The sequence below is a fragment of the Mustela lutreola genome, chromosome 6, assembly GCF_030435805.1.
Source record: "Mustela lutreola isolate mMusLut2 chromosome 6, mMusLut2.pri, whole genome shotgun sequence".
Lineage (NCBI taxonomy): Eukaryota > Metazoa > Chordata > Mammalia > Carnivora > Mustelidae > Mustela > Mustela lutreola.
In genome coordinates, this window is record NC_081295.1 from 118,324,192 (window position 1) to 118,346,816 (window position 22,625).

Sequence of the window (22,625 nt, forward strand, 5' to 3'; positions counted from 1 at the left end):
GCGGGGTCTGGGGCCCGGAGAGTTGGGGGCGGGTTCCCGGGCGGGAGAGGGCGCTCCACCTCGGCCGCACCGGACTGGGGCGTGGGTAGGGAGCCCCAAGGCCCGTGCGCTCCGGCTCCGCGGGGTCCCTCGTGACGCGGCACCCCGACGGGAGTCCAGCCGGCTAGGCGGGAGCTCCGCCCTCGGCCCCGCCCAGGCCTGAGCCCCAAAACTGTGGTCGGGTCCTGGGCAGGTGGGGTAAGACCCGGCGTGCAGGGGGAGGTTGAGAGCATGGCACAGGAAGGCGAGGAGGGGAGCGCCTAGGCGCGGGAAGGCCGGGAGCAGCCACGGGTCGCGAAGCAGCGGGGTGAGCAGCCCGAGCGCCGACTGGGGGCGGCCTCGCGCGGCCCCGCCCCTCCCGGTCGGTGTCCGCCCCCCTGCGCGCCCCGCCCCCTCCTTCCCCTCAGCCCCCACCCCCCGCCCCGGCTCCTCAACACAAACTTTCCGTCCCGCTCGCTCCCTCCTCCGCGCCCGGCGCCTCCCGCTCCAGCCCGGCTCATTCCGCACATTCCGGCCAGCCCCCTCCCCAAGACCCCCCTTCCCCTGTCCCCCTCTCAGCTCCTTCGGGTCCGGCGGAGCGGCCCGGCCGGAGCGCCCCCCCGAGCTCGGACCAGGTAAGCCGGGCAGACGCGGGGAGGAGGCCCTGCTGGGAGAGGTGGTTTGGTTGGCTGGTTCTGGACTGGGGGGGCACTCAAGGGGGGCTGGGTCCCCGAGCTATTGTCCAGCTCGAGCCCGAGCCCCGGATCTGGGTGCCGGGAAGTTTAGAGGGAAGGGGGGGGGAAGCTCTCCGGGAAGCCCCGCCCACCCCTCCCACCCCAACCCCCCCCCCCCCCGGCGACCCGGACGAGTTGGTCGGGGGAGGTCGGGGAGCCGGGAGAGTGTCCCCGGTGCCATCGCCTGTCCCTCGACACCCCAAACGTCCGCGTTTGGGGTGTCGAGGCAGGGGTCTGGGGGCCGCACGTTTTGGGGGGCCTGCCATCGGGGAGCTCGTACCCGGGATTCCCAGTCCCGGGCCCCGCCGCCCTTTGGACTCCCGGCTCGCGCGCTCTTAGAGCCGGCCCGGCCCCAGCTCCACGCAGGCCTAGGGCCCGGCCTCCCGACGCCCAGGCCGGCTCCTGCGCGCGGTGCCTGTAGCTGCGCTGGATTGTGGAGTGTGTCTGGGAGCGGAGCTGCGTGCCCTGGGCGTGCGCCCGCTGAGAAGCTGGGGCTTCAGCTCCTTTCAGTTCTGCCGCCCCTGTTGGGGTGGAGGTTCGGAGTCCAGACCAGGGCTCTGGGAGCCTGGCTCCAAAGAGGGCTGGCTTTGGGGCCTTATTTTCGTTACACTTCCTTAGAGCCCTTGTTTAGACTTTAGAGGGTTGGAAGGAGGCTTGTCCCCTCCACTACCACCACCACTGGGGAGGGAAGGCCAGGAGTGCCTGCCTGCATCCAGTTTTTAGCTAGCCAGGCCCCAGGGCAGTGTCATTGAGACCCCACTCTGTCACCTTTTTGGGAGATCTGCCCAGGGCTCAGAGATTTTTTCTGGACAAGAGGGAATGAGGCCTTGCGGGAGGACTTCTCAAGGGGCACTTCCTTCTGTGTTTTCTCTCCAGGTAGAGGCAGAACCAGGTCAGGCCTGGACTTGTAGACCAGGAAAGCAAGGGATGGGGGTAGGGACTGGACACAGCTTGAGGGGCTGGAGCTCAGGGCAGCTCAATGTATCCTGTCTCCTGTGGCCTGTGTATACACGTCTCACCCCAGTGCAGGGGGCCTGGACCTCCTTGGCTAGAAAGTCGGGGGCAGCCTGGGGCAAAAAGGAAATCTAGAGTCCCCCAAAGTTGGACATTTAGGGGGATTATGTGCTCCTCCCTTCCAGATTCTTGTAGCTCCTTTTCCAAGACCCTCCCCCAGGAGGGTGTCATTCCAGGACATCCTTCTGCGGTCTTGTGGATCCCTGCTCACCCTTTGGGCAGGGGACGGACAGATGTAACTTCTAGGAACAGGCTCACCGGTGAGGATGACTTCAGGGGCCCTGGATGCCCCCTCCTCAGGGAGAGGCTAAGAGCCAATGGGATTCTCAACTTCATGAGCCTTCCCCCACCCCCCTAGGGAGGGAACAATAATTAATGCTAATTAGCGCATTGGGACTGGGGACTGGCTCTGTAGGATGGTCAGTGATTGGCAGGACAGAGCTGTGTGTGTGTGTGTGTCCCCGTGTGGTGTCCCCCCCCCCCCGCCCCCGTCTGTCTGTGTGCTCCCATCCTCGCTCAGGTTTGTGGACCCTTTGTATTCTGGAAATATTAGAACCATTAGAACCAGGAGGGGACATCTCAGAGAGGATGTCAAGAAATTAGAGATCTGGGGCGCCTGGGTGGCTCAGTGGGTTAAGCCGCTGCCTTCGGCTCAGGTCATGATCTCAGGGTCCTGGGATCGAGTCCCGCATCGGGCTCTCTGCTCAGCAGGGAGCCTGCTTCCTCCTCTCTCTGCCTGCCTCTCTGCTTACTTGTGATTTCTCTCTGTCAAATAAATAAATAAAATCTTTAAAAAAAAAAAAAAAAAAAAAAAAAAAAAAAAAAAAAGAAATTAGAGATCTGGTCCCAGCTGAGCCTTTAACCACCTGTGTCATCTTGGGCCTCAGTTTCCCTGCTCAAAACAAATGACTTCTCAGGTCCCCTATCTCTGAGCTCCTTCCAGTGTCTCGGTCTTCTAGTCAGTGGGCCTTGCTCCTTCCATTATGGACCATGAACCTGGTGAGGTCTGGAGAGGTGAGTGGACAATCAGTGATCTAAGGAAGAAAGTGAGGACAAACCAGGGGGTGACTGAGCGTTTGTAAGTCAGGTGAAGTATGGCTGAAAAGGTTGCAGGCAGCAGGCATCGAGCAACAGGGAAGCCAGGTGGAGCTGGGGGAACTTGCCCTCTGCAGTGACCCTGGGGTCTGGCAAGGCTGGCCGGGGTGAATTGTGTTGCGAGCTCACATGGATGGCCTGCCTCTCTGCCTGACTCCCAGACCCTCTGAAGGGCTCAGTGTGGAAGCTGGAAGGGAACTGAAGCTATCAGTCTTGCCTACCTCCTCACTTAGGAAGTCTTGAGGAGCAGAGGGGTCCACCCACGATGAGGAGAGTGGGAAAGGGATCTGGGGTGCCAGACCCCAGGTTGCTGGGGAGCCTTGAGGAGAACCCTAAATGCTGCAGCTTTCTGTGGCAGTAGCTAAGAGGTTGCTGTCTCTTCCTATGTGGGAACTGCAGAAGTTGTGGGGTCCAGGTCTCCATGGACCTCAGAGGCAGCCCTGGAGCCATGGCGGGAGCCTCTCTGGTCTGAGGTCAGCAGATCACACTCAGCCCCATTCTCAGGGCCTTGCCCTGCCCTCACCTCTGTCCTGGTGTCATGCCAGCCTGGGCTTGTCTGCAAGAGAGGTGCTGCCCCTCAGGGGAGGACCGGAGAGGGGAACAGACTTTGCCTGTCCTTGAAGGGTCCCACAGGAGGCTGGAGGCTAGAGAATCCCTGTCCCTCCACAGGTCCCCAAAGCCTCAGCCCTTGAGGTTTCCTAGAGTGCTGATTGTTTCCTGTGCTCCCTGCCAGGCCTGAAAGGACAGGAAGCGATAGAGGGAAATGAGAGTGCAACCGTGTGTGACGCTGGACTTGTGTGAGAGAGAAACTGAGTGGGACATTCTGCGTGGGTGACCGGGACGGTGGGGGGTGCATGTGTGAGAGAACCGGCTAAAACCAGTTCTTGTGACTGCATGTGAGGCTGGACTTGTACAGGACAGAAACTGTGTGACACTGCCCGTGACTTTAGAACACTGGTGTGTGTGACTGATACTGTATGTACATGGGAGCCACCATGAGTGATGTCCTGTGTGTGTGTGTGTGTGTGTGTGTGTGTGAAAGAAGTTGTACGCATGGTCTCTATGAGTGGCCATCACAGGGGACATGGCTTCTCAGTGACCAGCAGCGTGAGCCTGGGTCTGACCCCGCAGGGATCCTGATGCTCTGTGTGTGTGAGGGACACTGCGATTGTTCGAGAACGGGTGTCATTCTGTGTGACATCAGGTGCTGAGGGGTGAGCGCATATGATACTGTGCGTGCTTGTGTGTGTGTGTATGTGTGTGTGTGTGTGCAGCACATGAAGTGGTCTCAGGTTTTTGGAGCTCTGACAGGCTATGTGCAACTGTACGGGACACGTGTAAAACTTAGGACGGTGTGTGGCGTGTGTGAGGAGATGCATGGTGACATGCCGCTAAGCAGCTGTGTGAGAAGCTGAGTGGGGAAGAAAGTGTGTGGGGGGGACCCTGGCCTCTAGACCCTGCCCCTGCAGCCCTACACATCAGGGGACTGGTGTGGGGGACTTGGGGGCCTCCGTGGGTGGGCACTCTCTGTGGTTGCTGGGACCCGGGGCCAGCATGGGTGACAGCCATCAGGGCTGAGTCAGGCATGCCTGGGAGACCGTGTGTGACATATTTGGAGGCCCATGACCCTGATGCCTGGGGCATCTGCGCGGAGGACGGTGAACCCTTAAAAACAAAGAAAGAAAGTACTTAATGCCACTGATGTGCGCTTAAAAATGGTAAAGGGGATGTTACATGTGTTAGCACAATGAAAAGCTTAAGAAGGAACAGGATAGGGACAGGTCACCGTGGATGTGCTGGACGGTGGCAGGCGAGCATGTGTGTGTGAGCGAGCAGAGCCACGAGGAAGCCTGGGTGTTTGTAGAGGACACTGTGACTATCGCAGTGGTGGGGGATCAGCCGAATGATGGGTGGCAGCTCGGCGGGTGACGCAGAGTACCAGAGGCTGGGGCAGGCTAAGAGGAGACCCTCGGGCGTGGCAGTGGACAACTGTGAAACCCGCTTAACCAAGCTACCCATGGGCTGCCGCCCCCACCCCCAGGCTGGACACCCGGCCCTCACTGGCGTGGGACAAGAGGAGACAGAAGGCGCCTGGCTGGCTCAGTTGGTAGAGTGTGCAACTCTCAATCTCGGGGTTGTGGTTTTGAGTATCACAGTGGGCATAGAGGTGACTGAGTTTAAAAAAAAAAAAAAATGAGATGGGACAGAGTCCTAGAGTAGGGGTGAAGGGACATTTCCTACTGCCGGCGTTCCTCTCTCTCCTCCCTCCTCTCTGCGGAGGTTTGAGGGTTTGGAGACTCTACCTCCCACTCTCCTACACTGGTGAGGGGGTGGTGACAGTGAGGATGAGCTTTGGACAAGAAAGGCTGGGGGGGTGCATCCTGCCCCTTCTGGTCCACTAGGAAGCCTGTGCCCTGAGTAGTGGGAGTGGGTGGGTGCAGAGTCTTGATTCACAAATTGGAAGCACATTAATAAGCGGGAGAGAGGGGAGGAGGCTTCCCCACCTCCCTCCTAGTGGGCTCTGCAAATTGCTTCCTCCTGTAAAAATCTCGGCCCTGCCCCAGGGAGGAGGGTACTCCCTCCCCAGCCTGGCAGGGTGTGGCCACTTGGCAGGGTCCCCCAGGGGTCCTTGTGCTAAAGGCAGACACCATCCCCCTCCTGCCCCCTCTGCAGTCCCAACCAGAGCATGGCTCCTTCTAGGGTGGGAGCCTCTGGCAGCTGGAGAACAGCTGGCCCCGCTGTGGGGGCGGGTGAGAAGGAAGAAGGGAAAGGGAGAGGGGGTGGGGAGCTTCCCTCCCCATCCTCAACCCCCTAGTGGGTCAGCCCAGCCCAGGTTTGGGGTGGGAGATTCGGGATGCAACTGCTGATTTCACTAATCTTCCTTTTGAGTGACTGTTCTCCCTCCAAATGAGAGCTGTGGGCCCTGCAGGAGTGGAAAGCTGCTGGCCAGTAGACCCAGGAGGGTCACTGGGCTCAGTGTGTCCTCCCAGTGGGACTGGTATGGAAGGAAGGGTAGCCAGGGACTTGGGGATGACACCCACCTTCCTTGACTGGCCTTGTCTCCGTCCCCGTCAGAGCAGAGGGCTGGGGGAGCCCAAGCTTCAGGCCAGTCTCCCCTACTCCTTTGAAAGGGAGGTGTAGGGCTGGGTGGTCTGGAGGCTGCCGCTGCCACGGCCTGGGGTGGGGGTTGGGGGTGGGAGGGAGCTAGGACCTGTGCAGCTGCCCAGGGCAGGCCTCCATCACTGGAGCTGTCCAGCCAGTTATTCCAGCAGTCTGGCCCCAGGGTGGGGAGTGGGCAGCAAGGGGCCCCTTATCTCCCCCGGGGGCCCCAGAGCCTGCTCACCAAGCCTCCTAGCTCCCATCCCTGCCGCCACCCAGAGGCACCTTCTGACCTCAGAAAGCTGAGGGCCCTCACAGAGGTGAAGTCGGAATGGCTGGTCTGACAGAGGATAGAGGCAGAGTGGGCCCCAGGTCCAGGGGTGGGGGCCTGCAGCCTTTGGTAATAACGGGCCTCTGAAGAGAGACATAGGAGGTGGTCTTGAAGACGTGGGACAGATGGGACAGGAGTGGGGTGTCCTGGACATGGCCCTGTTGTGGCTGACCCTGGGCCCCAGCAATGGCTTTCCTGACACTCCTTCCTTCTAGGGTCTGTCCTGAACTCTGGGCTCTGTTGTCGGCTTATATGTACATAACTCTCTCTCTCTTTCCCTCTCTCCTCCCTCACTGACTGCATCTGAGTTTATTGATCTTCCCCCTTCCTGCCCTTTTTAGCCCACTAGCTATGTACTTCCATCTCTCTCGGTCTTGGTCTCCGTCTGTCTGGGTCTGTCAGCCATGATTCCGGCCTCCACCATCTCTGGATCCAACTCTCTTTAGCACCCTCCCTGTTCTGTCAGCCTGCCTCTCTCTGGATCTCTCCTCTGGGGCTCACTCCGAGGTTTTGTGGGGATTTTGTCTCTGGGTATTCTCTGGGACTCTCCTGTCTCCCTTGTCTATTTTCTTATCTGCCTGGCGGGGTCTGTCTCCCTCTCTTGACCCCACCCCCAAGTCCCTCCCAGGCTCCACCCCCTCGTCCCTCACTTGGGTCCTCCTCCCAGTCTCCCACCCCTCTGGGTGGCACAGCCCAGCACATAGAGGTTCAGGACAGCAGCATGAGCACCAGTAGGCAGCTAGGGGACTCCCACCCCTGCCAGCCCTGCTCTGTACGGTGGGGATGATGTGATGGTCAGCCCTAGGCTGGGGCCACCATCTCCCCTGCAGGGTGCCTGAGCCCCGCGTTTGTCCAGGCCAACCTGCAGCTGTCCAAAGAGCCCTCAGTCCCCCAGGCTGGGTCCCCAGCAGTGTGAGGGTTTAAAGAGAAGGGGGTGGGCAGGTCTCAGTGCCCCTCCCACAACCTCCAGCCTGACTCCTGAGCGCTGCAGCAGGACAAGGACCCCAGTTCAGTGCCCTGCCCGGCACAGCTGCCCACTCGCCGTTACCCACAGGGGTGCCTGGGCCCCGGGGTACAAAAAGTTATCATCCGGATGTCAGTCCGGGCCCCCACACGGCATACTTGCCTACGTGGGCTCCAGTGCCTGGTTGTGCGGGGTTGGGGGGGTCACCTGTGTGCCCCTGTGTTGGTGCCTTTGCCCACAGGAGTGTTCCTAGAAAGTGAGTCTTGCATGTGCCCGTGAGCGGAAGGGACGGTGGTCCCACTTGTCTCTTTGACTCGTCCTTGCAGCCGCCCCCTGGGCTCCCCTCCCCCTCACCAGCTGCCAGCGGTCCCAGCCAGGGGCCGCCTCCCCGCGCCCCCCCCCCCCAGTCTGTCCCAGCTCCCAAGCCCTGCTGTGTTCGCCATATTTGGCCACAGTGCTCCTGCGGGGGGCGGGGCGGGGTTGACATCACCCTGAGAAGGGGGGGGCACTGCCTGGAAGAGGGGAGGCGGGAAAGTTGCTTTGCAAAGTCTGGGGCTGCCAGGGCCCCCCATGCACTGGGCCCCTGCTGCTCTGAGGGAGGCCTCAAGAAAGGATTTGGGGGGAATGGGTTGAGGACTCTGCTGGGAGGGGTTGTAGAGCACCGCAGCCCCTCTCCTGCCTCCCCTCTGACAGCCTGTGGCAGTGTCATATCCTGGGGGAGGCTCTCAACTACCTCAATATGGGCGCCCCTGGGCTCCCAGAGTCTCTGTGCCCTCACATTTTTATTCCAAGAACTTGGCCTCAGGAGTTGAGGAGGGGATAGGGATCTAGCTTCCTGGGGGGTGGGGGGGCTTGGGGAGAATGGCCTGGGAATGGAGGAGTATGGCCCCTCTCATTGGTCAGGAGCAAGGCTTCCCCTCTCCCTGGCTGCCTCTGGTGTGGGAGAGCTCTTCCTCCTGGTCTTGGGGGCCTCAAAGAAAGGGCTACAGCTGGGTGGGGGTCCTTGAAGCAGCTCCAGCCTCTGGGCTAGAGGGGAGGCCCAGAGCTGGGCCCCCTGGGCGGGCTCAGGGTGGTTGCCTCCTTTCTCGCTCCAGGTGGTGAAGCTTCTCGGCTTCATTCCCTCTGGTTAGAAGACTAAAGCCAGAGTGCCCGGCTCAGAACCCAGCTCTAGCTCTTCCAAGCTGTGTGTCAGACAAGTTGTTTAACCTCTCTGTTCTCTGGTTTCCTCCTCTGTAAAGTGAGGCTAATAATAGTCTCCACCGCATAGGTTATCGTGAGGATTAAATGAGTCAATGTGTATAAAATCCCAGAACAGGGCCTGATGTGGGACAGGTGTTCTCATTAGAGTAATAGTCTTGACTCTGTTTCCATCTGATAATCCGGCCCCCTAGACCCTCCCCATCCCATGCCACTAGCGATGCTCGTCAAGCCTCCCTAAACAAGCAGGTGGCCCAGCACAGAGGACCCCTATCCATTTGGCAGGACCTGGAATTCTTGTCTGAGGGGAAAGAATTCCTTTCTACAGCTTCCGAAGGATCTCCCACCCCTCTACCCTGCCCACCCCACCGACCCCACCCTAGCTCTCCCTGCAGACCAGAGCCAAGTCCCTGGATCTAGCCATCTGGGGCTCCTAAGCTCCCCGGACACTGGGCATGCAGAGTCCGAGGCTGAAGGGGGTGTGGGGCTAGCCTTGGAGCTACGTGTGTTGGGGGGCCTGCCGGGTGTGGTCTCGGTTAATAACCCAGCCTGGCATGTGCAGGGAACTCGGAGCTTAGAGAGCCCTGGCTCTTCTGCGATGTGGGCCAGGGCAGGGGCGGGCGTGTGGGTGGTTTATGGGCTGCTGTGGGGCGGGAGGTGCAGGAACAGGAAGTGGGATGGAGAAGCCGATGGGGTTGAGCAAGGCTGCGGGCCCGGCACCTTCTCGGCTGCTCCCTTGCCGGCCAGCATCGCTCCCTCCTTGCGATTCCTGGGCGTCTCTGCCCACTGTTTAGGTTCTGCTGGGCTCCTGGGAGTTATCTTTTAGGGAAGTCAAAACCATACCCTTCCTGGGTCCCAGGCCCTCCCCCTCCCACAGGGGGTCCTCAGCAGGGTTGCACTGAGGCTAGGGGCGAGAATGAGGGGGCTGGGGGTCTCTTTCCCCGATGGCAGGGGAAAGATCTGGCAAAGTCAGAGCCAAGCAATCTTCCTGGCAACTCTGTTCATCACGACTGTAAGCCCCAGTGTCCCTTCTGAATAATGGGTATCACTCCTTGCCCTCCCTGCCTTAGTTTTGAGGATTAAGTGAACACGAATATGCTTTGTGCCCGCAGAAGTGCTGTGTAGATATGAGGTATTGTGGTTGGTCCTTTGTCTGACCTCATTTAATTTTAAGCCTCACAACCTCAAGGAGACCTTTTCCCCCTCTTAGGGGACCAAAGCTAAGAGAGGTGAGGTAACTCATTAAGGCTGCACAGCACGGAATAAGCCTGGTTGCCTCCACCTCCCCAACTGCAGCACCTGTCCCCCGGCTGGGAGATGACTGTGGTCTGGGAGAGCCCCGGCCCTCACCCGTCTGTGTCTGCCCCGCAGGCTCCGGCGGCCCAGTGGGCTCAGGCCCAGAGCCCAGAGCAACCAGCACAATAGCGTCCAACAGCTGGAATGCCAGCAGCAGCCCCGGGGAGGCCCGGGAGGATGGGCCTGAGGGCCTGGACAAGGGGCTGGACAACGACGCAGAGGGCGTGTGGAGCCCCGACATCGAGCAGAGCTTCCAGGAGGCCCTGGCCATCTACCCACCCTGCGGCCGCCGCAAGATCATCCTGTCAGACGAGGGCAAGATGTACGGTGCGTGTAGGGAGACACGGGACACTGGCTGTGGCTGGAGGAGGCAGCCTGGCCCTCCCGCCCCTCCCCCTGCTCTCTGCCCCCTCACCCAACCGGTTTGGTGAAGTCCTGTGGGGCCGCCTGCCAGCCCGCCACGGGCGAGTCTGGGCGTGTGAGCCTGTGTGTCTGGGTCCTCCTCATAAACAAGCCAGGCTGGCCCCCTCCACCAGATTGGGGCCCACACCTTGACACCCCGTCTGCTCCTCCTCTCCTCCCCCTGCTGGCCTGCAGGTTTCAGGGTGACTCAGTGGACATAGGAAACTGGGTCAGTGCCTGGTGCTCCAGAAAGGCCTGGGAGGGGGTCCCTTCCCACATGTGGGGAAGCCCGAGGGGTGAGACCGGGGTGTCCTACTGGCGAGTTCTGTCCAGCGTATGGATATGGGGTCAGGGCAGGCCATGCTGTGACAAGGGCCTGTGTTAGGAAGAGGGCTGAAGGGACACGGGGACTCCTTCATTCCTCAGACACCCCCCCCACCCCAGCTCTCTCTTGCTCTCCTGGCCTGCTGTCTGCCACCTTGCCCATCTCTTGCCTCCAGAAGGGAGTGTCCCCCTCTTGTCCAGCCCTGAGAGGGCTCTCCCAGAGCTGCATTTTTGGGATAACTCAACCCTTCTGGGCCTGGCTGCTTGCCAGCTCCCTCCAACCCTCCATGGCAGCCTATGGCTGAGTGAGGCAGGCCCTGGGCCTGTCCCATCCTGGCGGCTAATATCGTGGTGGGGTGTGGAAAGGAGACAGCTGGGCCAAGTGGTAAGGGCTGCCGCAGCCCCTGTCCCCAGCAACTGTGCCGCGCCCACTGGAGCCCTGGAGCCCCCTCCCAAGGCAGGCAGATGTCCCCGGGTGCTTCCCCGATGGCTACCTCCCAGATGGCCGGGGCAGCCCCACAGGGTATGTTTAGACAGGGCGGAGGGAGTGGGGTGGAGAGGGGCAGGCAGGAAGGGAGGAGCAGTGGGGCTGGTTCTGTCATGGAGGAGGAATCTGGAGAATGTGGCCCTTATGGGGAGCTTGTGGGGTTGGGGTCTGGGGGCCTGGACTGGGGGGATAAAAGGTATTGAATCAGCATCTGTCAGCACCTCACAGGGCAGGAGAGACACTGGTAAGCCGGGACATGGGGGTGACAGGCTCAGGGACACAGTGATGGGCTCAGGGACATCCTAACACAGGCCATCTGTGTGAGAGGTATGCTGAACACACTGAGCCCTTCCTGCCCGTTTCGCCAGAGAAGGGAGGGGACTTGTCCAGGGTGTCCCCTCATTGCAAGGACATCTAGGACAGGAACCCATCTTTCAGACTTTTGGGGACATGTGCAGCAGGCCTCGATCGCACACAGATGCTTACACTTAGAGATTCCGAACTCCCGTCGTGCACAGAGGGGGATGGAGGTGCCACCAGGTCTAGGAGTGAGCAGCCCAGCTGTCTTTCTGCAGGGAAACCTGTTGGGCCCCTGACCTTGTCCCCTCCCACCCTGCTGCCCCCTACTCACACCTCCCTCAGCCAACAGCCGCCCAGGTCCTAGGGCTCCCCGCCACCTCTCACACACCTGCGTGTGCCTCCTGAAGTGAAGAGGGTGGGGAGGGGGCAGAAGGGTGGTGATGGGGGAGGGGGTCTGTGTGTTTTGCAACAGAGGGTGTGGGGTCTGCAGCCACCAGCAGCCCCCCGTGGCCAACTCTTCATTTTTCTCTCACCCCATGCCAGGTCGAAATGAGCTGATTGCACGCTACATTAAACTGAGGACCGGGAAGACTCGGACAAGAAAACAGGTAGGGAGAGGAGGATGCGCGCTCCGGGCCCTCTGCCCACGTGCGCACCCTCATCTGCCACCATCGGCCCCTCCCTGTCCCCCTTCCTCTCCTGAGGGACTTCACACTCCCCGGCCTGTAGAGAAGGAGACGCCGCCCTCTCTAAGCAGCCACCACGCCGCCCAAGGCCTTGGGGGTCAGTGACCAGAGATGAGCCCCATGGGGCAGGCCGGTGTGGTCACTGCCCGGAGTGGCCCCCTGACCAGTCAGCGAGGCAGACGGTGATAGTGACACACGGGTGCAGAGCAGGGCAGCATGGCCAAGCCCAGAGTGAGTGTGTGTTGTCAGAGCCTAGACCCGGTAGGGGAAGGCAGGAGGGGGTTGCTGTGCATTTTTAAGACGGAATTTGGGGTTCAGCCTGGCAGAGAAAAGGGGAGAGGTTCTAGCAGGCTGAGGAAGTCAGATATCCTTTGAATCCCTGAACCCCCAGGGTGCTTAAGGTTATGTGAATCTGTGTATTCCTTGCAGCAGCCTCGGAGGTAGGTCTAGTAATCCTTTCCATCTTCCAGATGAAGACATGGGGGCAGGGGGGCATTAAGTAACTTCCTCCAGGTCACTCAGCTGGTAGGCAGTGGATCCAGGATTGAGTCCACTGGGCGGAAAGAGCCATCCGTCAGCAGTGCGGTGCATGGAGAGAGGGGTGGGAAGTGCTGAGGACAGGGAGAGAGGTTGGCCAGAGGCCTGAGGGACAGCTTTCCCCCCAGGGCAGCTGGGTGCCATGGAAGGGACTAGAACAGGGAGTGGCAGGTGGCAGCTGTCGAGGAATGCTGGCCCGGGAGCAGCTGGGGCAACGGATGAGGGAGAGCCAGGCAGAGGCAGGGACAGAGGTCCGCTGTGGTGGTGGCCAGTGTGGTGGCAAGGTTGAGGGAGGCAGTGGTGGCAGAGAGAGATGACTGGGCGGCTTCCCATCCTGCAGGAAACCCAGAAAGGGGGCTGCTTGGGGTGGCTGATGTGCAGGGGTGCCCGGGAGAGAGGCAGGCTAGGCGCAGAGACTGGAGGACCAGAGGGTGCCTCTGATCCTCGGCCCTCCCACCCTCCCTGTCTGGTGGGGTTTGGACCTGGCACCCCCACTTTGCCAGATCCCTACATGTGCAGATGACAAAGCCGACCCGTCCCATCCCACCATCTCGAAGGTTCTGAGTCCACGCCCTCGTTATGGGAGCAGGGGCCTCCCCCATTTGCTCCGGCGTTTATCAATCTTTCTCCTGGGGCCAGTTCCTGGGGCAGTGTTTATTCAGTGAGCAAATTCTAGAGCTCTGCCTCTGTGCTTGGCGCTAGGGATACAGCAGGGGGACCCCACCCACAGGGGCCCTGTTCCTGCAGCCTGGGACTGTAGTGGGGAGGGCTGACTCATCAAATCCCCAAGTTCAAATACCCTCACCCCCACCTGTGAGCAAGGGGTGCCTTCCCCTCAGTTTCTGTTCCTCGGCCATTAAATTAGCTAATATGGGAAGACACTTAGAACAGAGTAAGCATGATGGAAGAATGTGCCGCTGCTATTGTCATTAATGTTACATCTTGAAGAGCAGAAAGCCAGAGCGCCTGGCTGGCTAGTCAGTAGAGCAGATGACTCTTCATCTTGGGGTCATGAGTTTGAGTCCCACATAGGGTATAGAAATTACTTTAAATAATGAAGTCTTAAGAAAAATTAGATAAGTCAATAGGTAGATAGATAGGACAGACAGACCCATCCTATGTTTGCGAGGACAGAGCACATCTTTATGTGTTGCAAAGAGCAACCAGATGACAGACCAGGGTTTTTGTCTCACTTTTGGTTGAAAAAATGCAGTGTTAGGGTTTTTAGAGATACATACAGCAATTAATAGCAAATGCAATGCCTCCATGCTGGAAAAACAGCTAAATATTACATTAGGATTAAGTCCCATGTGACTTTCAGCTGTCACAGTCTTGACCGTTTGGCAGTGGTCCTCTGTGCTAAGGGTCAGAAGAATCCTGGGAGCATAGCTTGGTGGTGGAGCAAGTTGGCTCGGGAGTCAGGCCGCCTAGGTTCAAACCCTAGCTCCAGCCCTCCACTGTGTGACCTTGGATAAACTGCTTAACTGCTCTGTGCTCGGGTTTCTTCATCTGTAACTTGGGGGATTATTTTAGGACTGACTTCTTAGTACAGGTCAGATGAGGTATGTGTAAAATGCTGAGAACAGTCTAGTGCCTCAGTAAATGTCACCGTTGTCATCATAGGAAGTGACAGGTAACCCTGCTGGACAAACATCTGATTCTGGGGCCCAATGAGGTAGACTGAGGCACAGCCATCTGGGTCCTAACCAGCTAGTGGTGGTGGGGCGCTGTGGGGAAACAACAGACATAGTAACTTTCAGGTTATGATTAAAAAGCAAAAGAAGCTGTATCTTAGTGGGGATAAAAACAACTTTGCAGAGAAAGCCCACAGCCATTGTATATCAGGAGCTCAAGTGAAGCAGCCTTGGGGATCCATGTGTTCCCTTCTGTTTTCCTGGGGAAAATAGGTTCTTTGAGGCTTAAAGGTCAGACCCTTGACCATGTCCTGGCAGTGGGGCAGGGAGAGCTTTCATGGAAGCCATGGCCCAGATGGATGATCTGATGTCCAGCAGGAGCTGTTGGTTATGGCTGTTATGTTATGGCTGTTGGTGATGCCAGTCAGAGAAAAGTATCTCAGGGCGCCTGGCCAGCTCAGGCAGTAGAGCCAGGGTTGTGAGTTTGAGCCCTGCATTGGGTGTTAAGATGACTTGAATAAATAAAGAACCTTGAAAGAAGAAAAAAAGATAAGAAAAAGGTGCCCCTCTAAGAATATCAGTGAAAAAAAGTCATTCATCTTGGAAAAATAAAAAGATAGCCCTTCTCTGGGTTAAATGCAGCCTGGCACCAGGGCACATAACTTAAGTGGCAGAGCTTGGGCTGGATTTTAGCCCTTACTGGGTTAGATCCTCTTGTGCAGTGAATGACCTGTACAACTGTACGCAGTGGTCCTAGAGGCTATGGCAGGCTCTTGATCAAAATAGGGCCAAGAAGAGAGCAGAGAATTAGCAGGGTTCAGGGATGTCTGCTTACAAGGGCCCCATGGTTCCCCCTGGCTTCCATTTGGTCCCAGAGACAAGGGCTGGGATGCTCCTTGCCCATGACCACCCCATGCCGTGCCTCCTCACTGTCTGTGTTTTCCTCTCTGGCGGGGCGCGGGGCGGCCCCTAGGTGTCCAGCCACATACAGGTTCTAGCTCGGAAGAAGGTGCGGGAGTACCAGGTTGGCATCAAGGTATGTTGGGCACCTGACCAGGGCCTCCGGTCCCTCCTCGGCGCCTCCACCGCTATCTCTGCACAGCTCAGGCCTCTGCTACGGCCGGCTCTCACTATGCCTCTTTTCTGGCTGAAGCTCTATTCTTGCCTCTTCTGCCCTTTCTGCTCTTTTTCTCTCTTTCTCTCTCTTTCTACAGGTCTCTAGCCACTTGCAGGTTCTAGCCAGGCGGAAATCTCGAGAGATTCAGTCCAAGCTAAAGGTAGGGGTTCCCCTGCCACTTGGCCTGGCCCTGCTGCTTTCTGAGCGCAGGGCAGAGAGGCAGCTGGAGGGCTATGGTGGGTTGGAGGGTGTCTCAAACGCAAACAGCAGCATGAAGCCCAAAGGCCACTTCTGGCTACAGAGGGTCTCAGCCCTTGGAGACTAAGCAGAAGCCCAGGGTGACAGCCAGCCCTATAGTGAGGGAGAGGAAGACCATCCGGGGGCCACTAAGGCCCACCTCTCTTCTTCCTTTTCCTTTTCCTCCTTCCTAATTGCTGCTTGTTAATTGCACGGGGCCTTCAGATGGGCAGGAGGAGACACGGGCACACTGGCCAGTAGAGCTGCTGTGGTGGCCCTGGCTCTTCCTTGCACTGGATGCTCAATCCTGGCTGCCCTGCAGCAGAGGATCTCAAAGCACAGGCTCAGGGCCCCTGTAAACTGTGGCTTCTCCCTGCTTCTCGGCTGCACAGCAGGCTGGGCCTCGCGCTCCAGGCCCCTGGGCCTGTATCACAGCTCCAGAGGACACGGACAGACCCCCGGGGGCACCAGCGTGGTCCGCCTTCTAGGTCTCCAGCCTGCCCTCCCTCAAATCCTGCCCTTTGCAGGGCACCCCCAGCTAGCAAGCCCTCCCCTTGGGTAGCAGTGGGGAGGTGGGAGGAGGGTCCACAACTGCCTCTGAGCTCCTCTGGGATCCTGAGACCCAAGAGGCTAGTGGCTGTTGAGTGGATGGGGGTGGAGGAGGTCGCGTCCCTACCCTATGTCACCCTCTTGTGTGCCTCTTCTAATCTACCTTCCCTCTCCTTTGCAGGCCATGAACCTGGTGAGTAGTCTGCCCCTCCCCTGGGGGATGAGGTCAGGGGGAGAGCACCTAACACAGGATTTCCAAAGTATGAATTGTGAAATCAACTTAATAGGGTTGGCAACCAGCACTGTTTAAAAATGAGATAGAGTGGTTCTCAAACTTTAGCACGCATCAGAATTGCTGGGAGGGCTGGTGAAGACCGATTTCTGGGCTTCCCCTGCAGAGTTTTTGAATCAGTGGGTCTGGGCTGGGGCCCGAGAATTTGCATTTCTAAGCTTCCAAGTGATGCTGGTACCATCTGTCCACAGACCATACTTTGAGAACCAGTGATGACACAGAATAGGAAATAGAGGAGTGCATGACAGATAACATAAGGGGAAATGTTTGGGTATATACTGGGTTATGGAATAAAATAAAATAATGTCTCAAAATGGACTGTGCTCAGAGGGGTGATGTACTCAGGAGATAGGCCCCGGCAGGGGCTGAGACTCTCCTGAGCCAACACAACAGAGCTCTAGGACCTGGGAGGGGCCCCAAGGCAAGCCCCAGCCCCATCTCTGACCTGGCCCATCCTCACACGGCCTCTCTCCTCCCCAGGACCAGGTCTCCAAGGACAAAGCCCTCCAGAGCATGGCCTCCATGTCATCCGCCCAGATTGTCTCCGCCAGCGTCCTACAGAACAAGTTCAGCCCACCCTCCCCTCTGCCCCAAGCCGTCTTCTCCACTTCCTCACGGGTACAGGGGGCCTGGGAGGGGCGGGGGTTGCTGAGGTGAGGGAGGGCCTTTGGGGCTGGGCGGTGGCGGTAGGTCTTGGATGCTGAGGGGCCGGGCCCCTGGTCTTTGTCCCCTCTCTCTAGTTCTGGAGCAACCCCCCTCTCCTGGGACAGCAGCCTGGACCCTCTCAGGAGTGAGTATTGTGGCCCATCCCTCTCACACCCTCGCCACTGGGATGTCCTCTTTGAGCTGGCTTCCAAGCTTTAGTTCAAAAATAGAGGATGGGGAGCACCCGGAAGAGAGCCACACATCTGTCTGTTCTCTCATGTGTTTGTTCATTCATCCACCTCCTCGTCCACTTGCCGTCCGTTTGCCCTTTGGTCACTTCTCCCTCGGTTGCTCCCTGGGTCGGTCTCCGAGTCAGCACATGGGGGAGTTGAATGTGCTGGGTTCCCTCAGTTCTAAGAGGACTTTCATCCTCAGACACACCCTCAGTTTCATGGGCAGCTCTCAGGGTGGGGTTTAAAGGCCGCATTCAGCGTGCACCTCAGTTGTAAGATGCAGCAGGGTTTCATAAAAGCTCAAGTGTGGAGAAAACCCAAAGCGGGAGATTTAGCCTCTCTACATGCACTTCTGGGCCTTTGCAGATAGGTGGGGTGGCTCCCTGTGGAGACCAGATCAGGGTGGTGTTGGGGGGAGTGACCCTCTAACCAGGCTGCACTCCTGTCTGCAGCATCAAGCCCTTTGCACAGCCAGCCTACCCCATCCAGCCACCCCTGCCGCCGACGCTCAGCAGTAAGTCCCCTGCACAAGACCCTTAATGCCCCTGCACACCCACTCAGCTGCTCAGAAGGCGGGGGGGGGGGGGGTGGCCAAGGCCTGCATGTGTTTATAGGGGGAGGGAGAGGGGCGTGGTATTGATAGGGCATTGGGACCGTCAGGGACAGGCCCCTTACCTTTTGCAATGTCGTACATATCAGTGAAGATATTACATTTATGTATGTTTATAAAATTCTTCTCCAGAGATACACCAAAATCTTAACAGAGGAGCACTCTGGGTATTGGGATTCAGGATAGTTTTTATTTTTCCCTTTTTACTTTTCCGTATTTTCTGTTTGAATACACATTAACAGTGACCTCTAAACTACCCCCCGCCTATGTATAGTACCTGGGGCCACCGTGCACAGTTGTGCGGGTTGTACATTGCATAAGGAGATGGGGCAGAGGGGTGGGGGTGCCGCCCATGTTCCTACCCGAAAAGGGCCCCATATTGTAGTTAGCACAACGGTTCGGCTCACTGCAGCCGGGGGCAGCTCCGGATGTGAGCACACGCCCATGCAGTTGAGGGTCCATCTCGCCCTCCCAGGTTACGAGCCCCTGACCCCGCTCCCCCCAGCTGCTGCCTCCGTGCCCGTGTGGCAGGACCGCACCATCGCCTCCTCCCGGCTGCGGCTCCTTGAATATTCCGCCTTCATGGAGGTGCAGCGAGACCCCGACACGGTAACGTGCCTGAGGGTGGGGGTGAGGATTTGCGCAAGCCTGGGAGACCCTGGCGTGGTGGGCCAGGGCCACGGCTCTGGGGGCCCGGGCCGGGGAAGCCCCGGGGCAGTCGTGTCCCAGTGCAGCCCTCAGGCCCGCGGCCCCGCGTGTTCTCCTGACCCCGTCCCGGGCCCTCCCCACAGTACAGCAAACACCTCTTCGTGCACATCGGCCAGACAAACCCCGCCTTCTCCGACCCGCCGCTGGAGGCTGTCGATGTGCGACAGATCTATGACAAGTTCCCCGAGAAGAAAGGTGGACTGAAGGAACTCTATGAGAAGGGGCCCTCTAACGCCTTCTTCCTCGTTAAGTTCTGGGTGAGCTGCCCTCTCTGCTCCCGACCACCTCTTCCCCAACCCATTCAGCGCACCAGGCCTACCCCGCCCACAGGGGACCCTGTGGCCTGTGGGCAGGGCGCTGGCCTTAATGATGGGCCCTGGGGTGGAACACCGATGTGGCTCAGCGAGCCTCCCCTGTCCTCGGCAAAGCCTCCCCTGGCCTTGGCCCACACCTGACGCTGGCCCGGCTCACACCTCCACCCCTTCCCAGGCGGACCTCAACAGCACCATCCAGGAGGGCCCCGGAGCCTTCTATGGGGTCAGCTCTCAGTACAGCTCGGCCGACAGCATGACCATCAGCGTCTCCACCAAGGTGTGCTCCTTTGGCAAGCAGGTGGTGGAGAAGGTAGAGGTGAGTGGGGGCCCGGGGTGGCGCAGAGGGGCAGGGAGCAGGCCCGTTGGGTGACGCCTTCCCTGCGCCACACACAGACGGAGTACGCCAGGCTGGAGAACGGCCGCTTCGTGTACCGCATCCATCGCTCCCCCATGTGCGAGTACATGATCAATTTCATCCACAAGCTGAAGCACCTGCCGGAGAAGTACATGATGAACAGCGTGCTGGAGAATTTCACCATCCTGCAGGTTGGGGGCGGGTATAGGGTGCGTGGGGGGCACGGGGGCCTCACTTGAGGTGGGGGGCAGCCCCAGTGCTCGGTTGAGAAGACTGCTGTCCAGAAAGGAGAAGGGTCTTCTCAGGCTCAGGCCCAATCCCACCCACCTCCCCCTAGTCCTCCTACCCCCTTGGCCAGCGGTGGCCCTGTGCCACCTGATCCCTTGCATCCTCCTATTGGCCCCCAGGTGGTCACCAGCCGGGACTCCCAGGAGACCCTGCTCGTCATTGCTTTCGTCTTCGAAGTCTCCACCAGCGAGCATGGGGCCCAGCACCATGTCTACAAGCTCGTCAAAGACTAGGCCACTCTTGGCCCCAGTACCAGGATCCAGGACAAGCATCTTTTCCACACACCTGCCTGGCCCCCCACCCCCACCCAACTCCCACCTCCAGAGGTCTAGGATTGAGGACTCATCCTGCCTACCAGGCCTCAGGCCCAGGACCCAGGAGGCCTCCCCACCTGCCACCCAGCACACATACTCCCTGCCACTGTTCTGCGCTTTAATTGTGGGAGAAGAGAGGAGGGCTCTGTGGTGGGGCAGCCCGCTCCGGATGCTGAACCATCACCCAGCTCTGCCCAGCCTCCAATGAGCGGGCTCCAACCCCTTCGGGCTCAGGCATGTGTGGCCGGCAGGGGAGGGTAGAATGGAGATCAAGGGGGTCAGAGTGCAGAGGCTCCAGGAAGGAGAGTGTTGAGTTGGGGCTATGGTGAGAAGATGAGAGAGGGGCCCACACCTTCTTGTACCTGCAGTGTGCCTGGCCCTGTTCTCAGACCCTGCAAGGTGAGCATGGGTCTGGATGTCTCATGTGATGGGCTGAGACTCCGAGAAGTTGAGAGACCCGTGCAAGGGGGGCAGAGTTGGAATTCTTACCCGGGGCTGCCTGTCCCCAGAGCCCAGGTATACACTACCTCCCTGGAGTGGGAGAGCAGCCACAGGGGGTGAGAGACAGGGTCTATACAGGGGGCTGGAGCCAGCCAGGTTGGGGGGCACCTTTCAGGGGAGCAGCTGCTTCTGACCAGCAGGAAAAGAGGAGCAGCAGGTACTTGGCACCTGTTAGGTGCCCTCTGTCAGCCCATAGTGTGGCCAGGGCCTCAGGAGCCCCTATGCGGACCTCCTCCAAGCTGCCCCAGCGCACATCTGGGACCTGAGCCCCTCAGCACCTTCCTGACCAGAGAAGGCCCCCAGGGGCAGGCTCCAAAATAGCTCGGCGGGTCAAGTAGGAAGCTGGAGTCCCCGCCTATGGGCAGACCAGCGTTCCAGGGACAAGGGGTAGCAGGAGGATTTGGTATTTTCAGATGGCCAAGACATGGATTTGGTGAACCCTCGGTGCGTTCACTCCCTTACGTTTCTCTCCACCTCCAGTTTCCCAGGCCTGGAGCAGCAGCTCCCCAGACCCAGTTTTGGGACTGAAGGTTCACCCTTTCCCTGCTGCCCCTCTCCAACACCCAGGCTCCTCAGCCGGCCTGGCCTGTCTACCAGCCGCCTCTGGGCATTTACGAGTTTCATATGAAGTACTGTGCCCCTTCCCTTCCTTACATGGCCTGCCCCTGAGCTTCCTGAAGGTCCTCACAGTTTGCATATCGCTCAGGCCACTTCCAACCCCAACCTAGGTTTTATAATGTATATTATATTTTTTTGTGTATTTTTTAAATCCAGCTGTGATGGGTTATATCGTAAACATGGCACAGGGCTGGGGCAGGGGTCCTCAAGGTCCGGCTCCTGCTCCAAAAAAAAAAAAAAGAAAAAGAAAAAAAATTAAAGTTATTTGTTTGTGGGTTAGTTGTGTGACCAGTGTGTGACAGACTTCTCCAGATTGGATTATCTTCATGTTGGTGCTCCTGCCAGATTAGATCCTGATGTGTCACCCCACCCTCTTACCCTTGCCCATCTTGGCTTGTGGGGGGGCATCCATACCCACACTCAAAATAGGTATGATTCAAAGATCCCTTAAAGTTTTGCAGACTCCTTTCTCTGACGCCTTCCTGCTGGGAGTTGAATGCTAAAATGTGCCCAGTGCTGGCCTAGGTTCAGTTGTTAATTGTCTCTTTGAAGTGACTTGCCCAAGGTCACACACTTCTGAGATGGAGCCCCTGCTCAATCCCCAGTCTTCATGTGGCTACTCCTGGTTCTCACTGGATAGCAGAGAAGAGAGCCTCAGGGAGGATGAGTGCTTTCCTGAGGGAATGGCTGCTAGAAGCCAGATTCCAACATGTTCCTGTCTGCCTGGCTGAGCCCTGCTCTCCCCGCTGAGCCGGCTTGTACTCATACAGCAGGGACCAGAGAAAGGGGAGGGTAAGGGGACATAAGTTATTTATCTAAGGCTTAGATTTAAGTGAACATCCTATATTTCCATTTGCTCAACCAAGTTTGCAGATGAAGTTAAAGGTTCTCTTCATTGAACCGGTCACTGGCTATATACCAAGATTTGAATCTGGTCAGCCTGACTCTCAAGTCCATGCACCTGGTAGACTAAATCATCAAGTAGCTTTTTGTTGTCACTTGCAAGATGGGGACAGTGCCTAGAACTCCAGGCAGGTGGGTGGGGGGTCGTGGAGTCAGAAAGTGGTTTATGAAGGACCCTAGGCCAGACCATGTGCTGACCTAGGACTGGATGCAAAATCCAATCTCTGGGCTAACAGGTAATTCTATTTACTGGGTGCTTGAGGCATCATCAAGTGTGTTGTGGCTTTCACTATCCCGGAGTAAACAGCCTTCGGTTAATTTCTTTTAAAATCATATAGGTCTCATGCAGAGAACTCAACTGAGATAGGAGTTGAATTTGCTTGTCTCCCCCAACCCCACCCTGCTCTGCCCCATCCCCTCCTCCTCCCCCGACACAAATATATGAGAGCCAGAAGTCAGAGATCCGTGATGACTAATTTCAAGGTCCTGAAGGAAGGACCCAGAGTAAGTTGTCTCATGAGCCCAAGGCCCTCTCCCAGAAGTGGCTCTCCCCTTCTCAGGGTTCTGTGGGAAGCTACAAGGAAGGGCCAAGATGGCTGGACCCCAACAACCAGGACGGTAGTTCTGTCTTTCCTGCCCCATTCCCATTCTGATGTTCCCAGGAAAGAGGGAATGCCATTTTTTTAGCCAGTTCCACGGTCAAAGCCTAGGCACTGAGGTTTCACCCGAGCTCTTTATTTCCCTGTAGCATAAATGCCTGAGAAATGGGGCTCCCCAGATACCTGAACCCTGAAAATTCACTCAGGTGCACACTAAGCTTTAG

The 22,625-nt window shown here is 58.2% G+C and overlaps 1 protein-coding gene across 5 annotated transcripts; it reads left to right on the forward strand.

Annotated features, from left to right (window-relative positions):
* The first annotated feature begins 35 nt into the window (after positions 1–35).
* TEAD3 (TEA domain transcription factor 3) lies at positions 36–21,178 on the forward strand. Of its 5 annotated transcripts, none has more exons than XM_059178522.1 (14): positions 36–346; positions 9,824–10,075; positions 11,805–11,869; positions 15,092–15,154; positions 15,333–15,395; positions 16,203–16,214; positions 16,794–16,931; positions 17,054–17,103; positions 17,644–17,705; positions 18,277–18,410; positions 18,593–18,766; positions 18,999–19,139; positions 19,217–19,369; positions 19,586–21,178. In XM_059178522.1, exons 2-14 carry the CDS (start codon positions 10,069–10,071, stop codon positions 19,697–19,699), a joined length of 1,176 nt encoding a protein of 391 aa, XP_059034505.1. In that variant the 5' UTR covers positions 36–346; positions 9,824–10,068; the 3' UTR covers positions 19,700–21,178. The 5 variants fall into 5 exon arrangements, with proteins under 5 accessions (XP_059034505.1, XP_059034506.1, XP_059034502.1 ...); XM_059178523.1 differs by having other exon boundaries at positions 36–237; XM_059178519.1 differs by lacking the exon at positions 36–346 and adding an exon at positions 1,274–2,026.
* The last annotated feature ends 1,447 nt before the right edge of the window (positions 21,179–22,625 follow it).

Coding starts and splice junctions, on each gene's coding strand:
- TEAD3 (XM_059178519.1), top strand. CDS start 1,732: ATGTATCCTGTCTCCTGTGGCCTGTGTATACACGTCTCACCCCAGTGC. Junction 11,870..15,091: donor AGACTCGGACAAGAAAACAG/GTAGGGAGAGGA, acceptor GGCGGCCCCTAG/GTGTCCAGCCACATACAGGT. Junction 17,706..18,276: donor CCTGCCGCCGACGCTCAGCA/GTAAGTCCCCTG, acceptor TCGCCCTCCCAG/GTTACGAGCCCCTGACCCCG.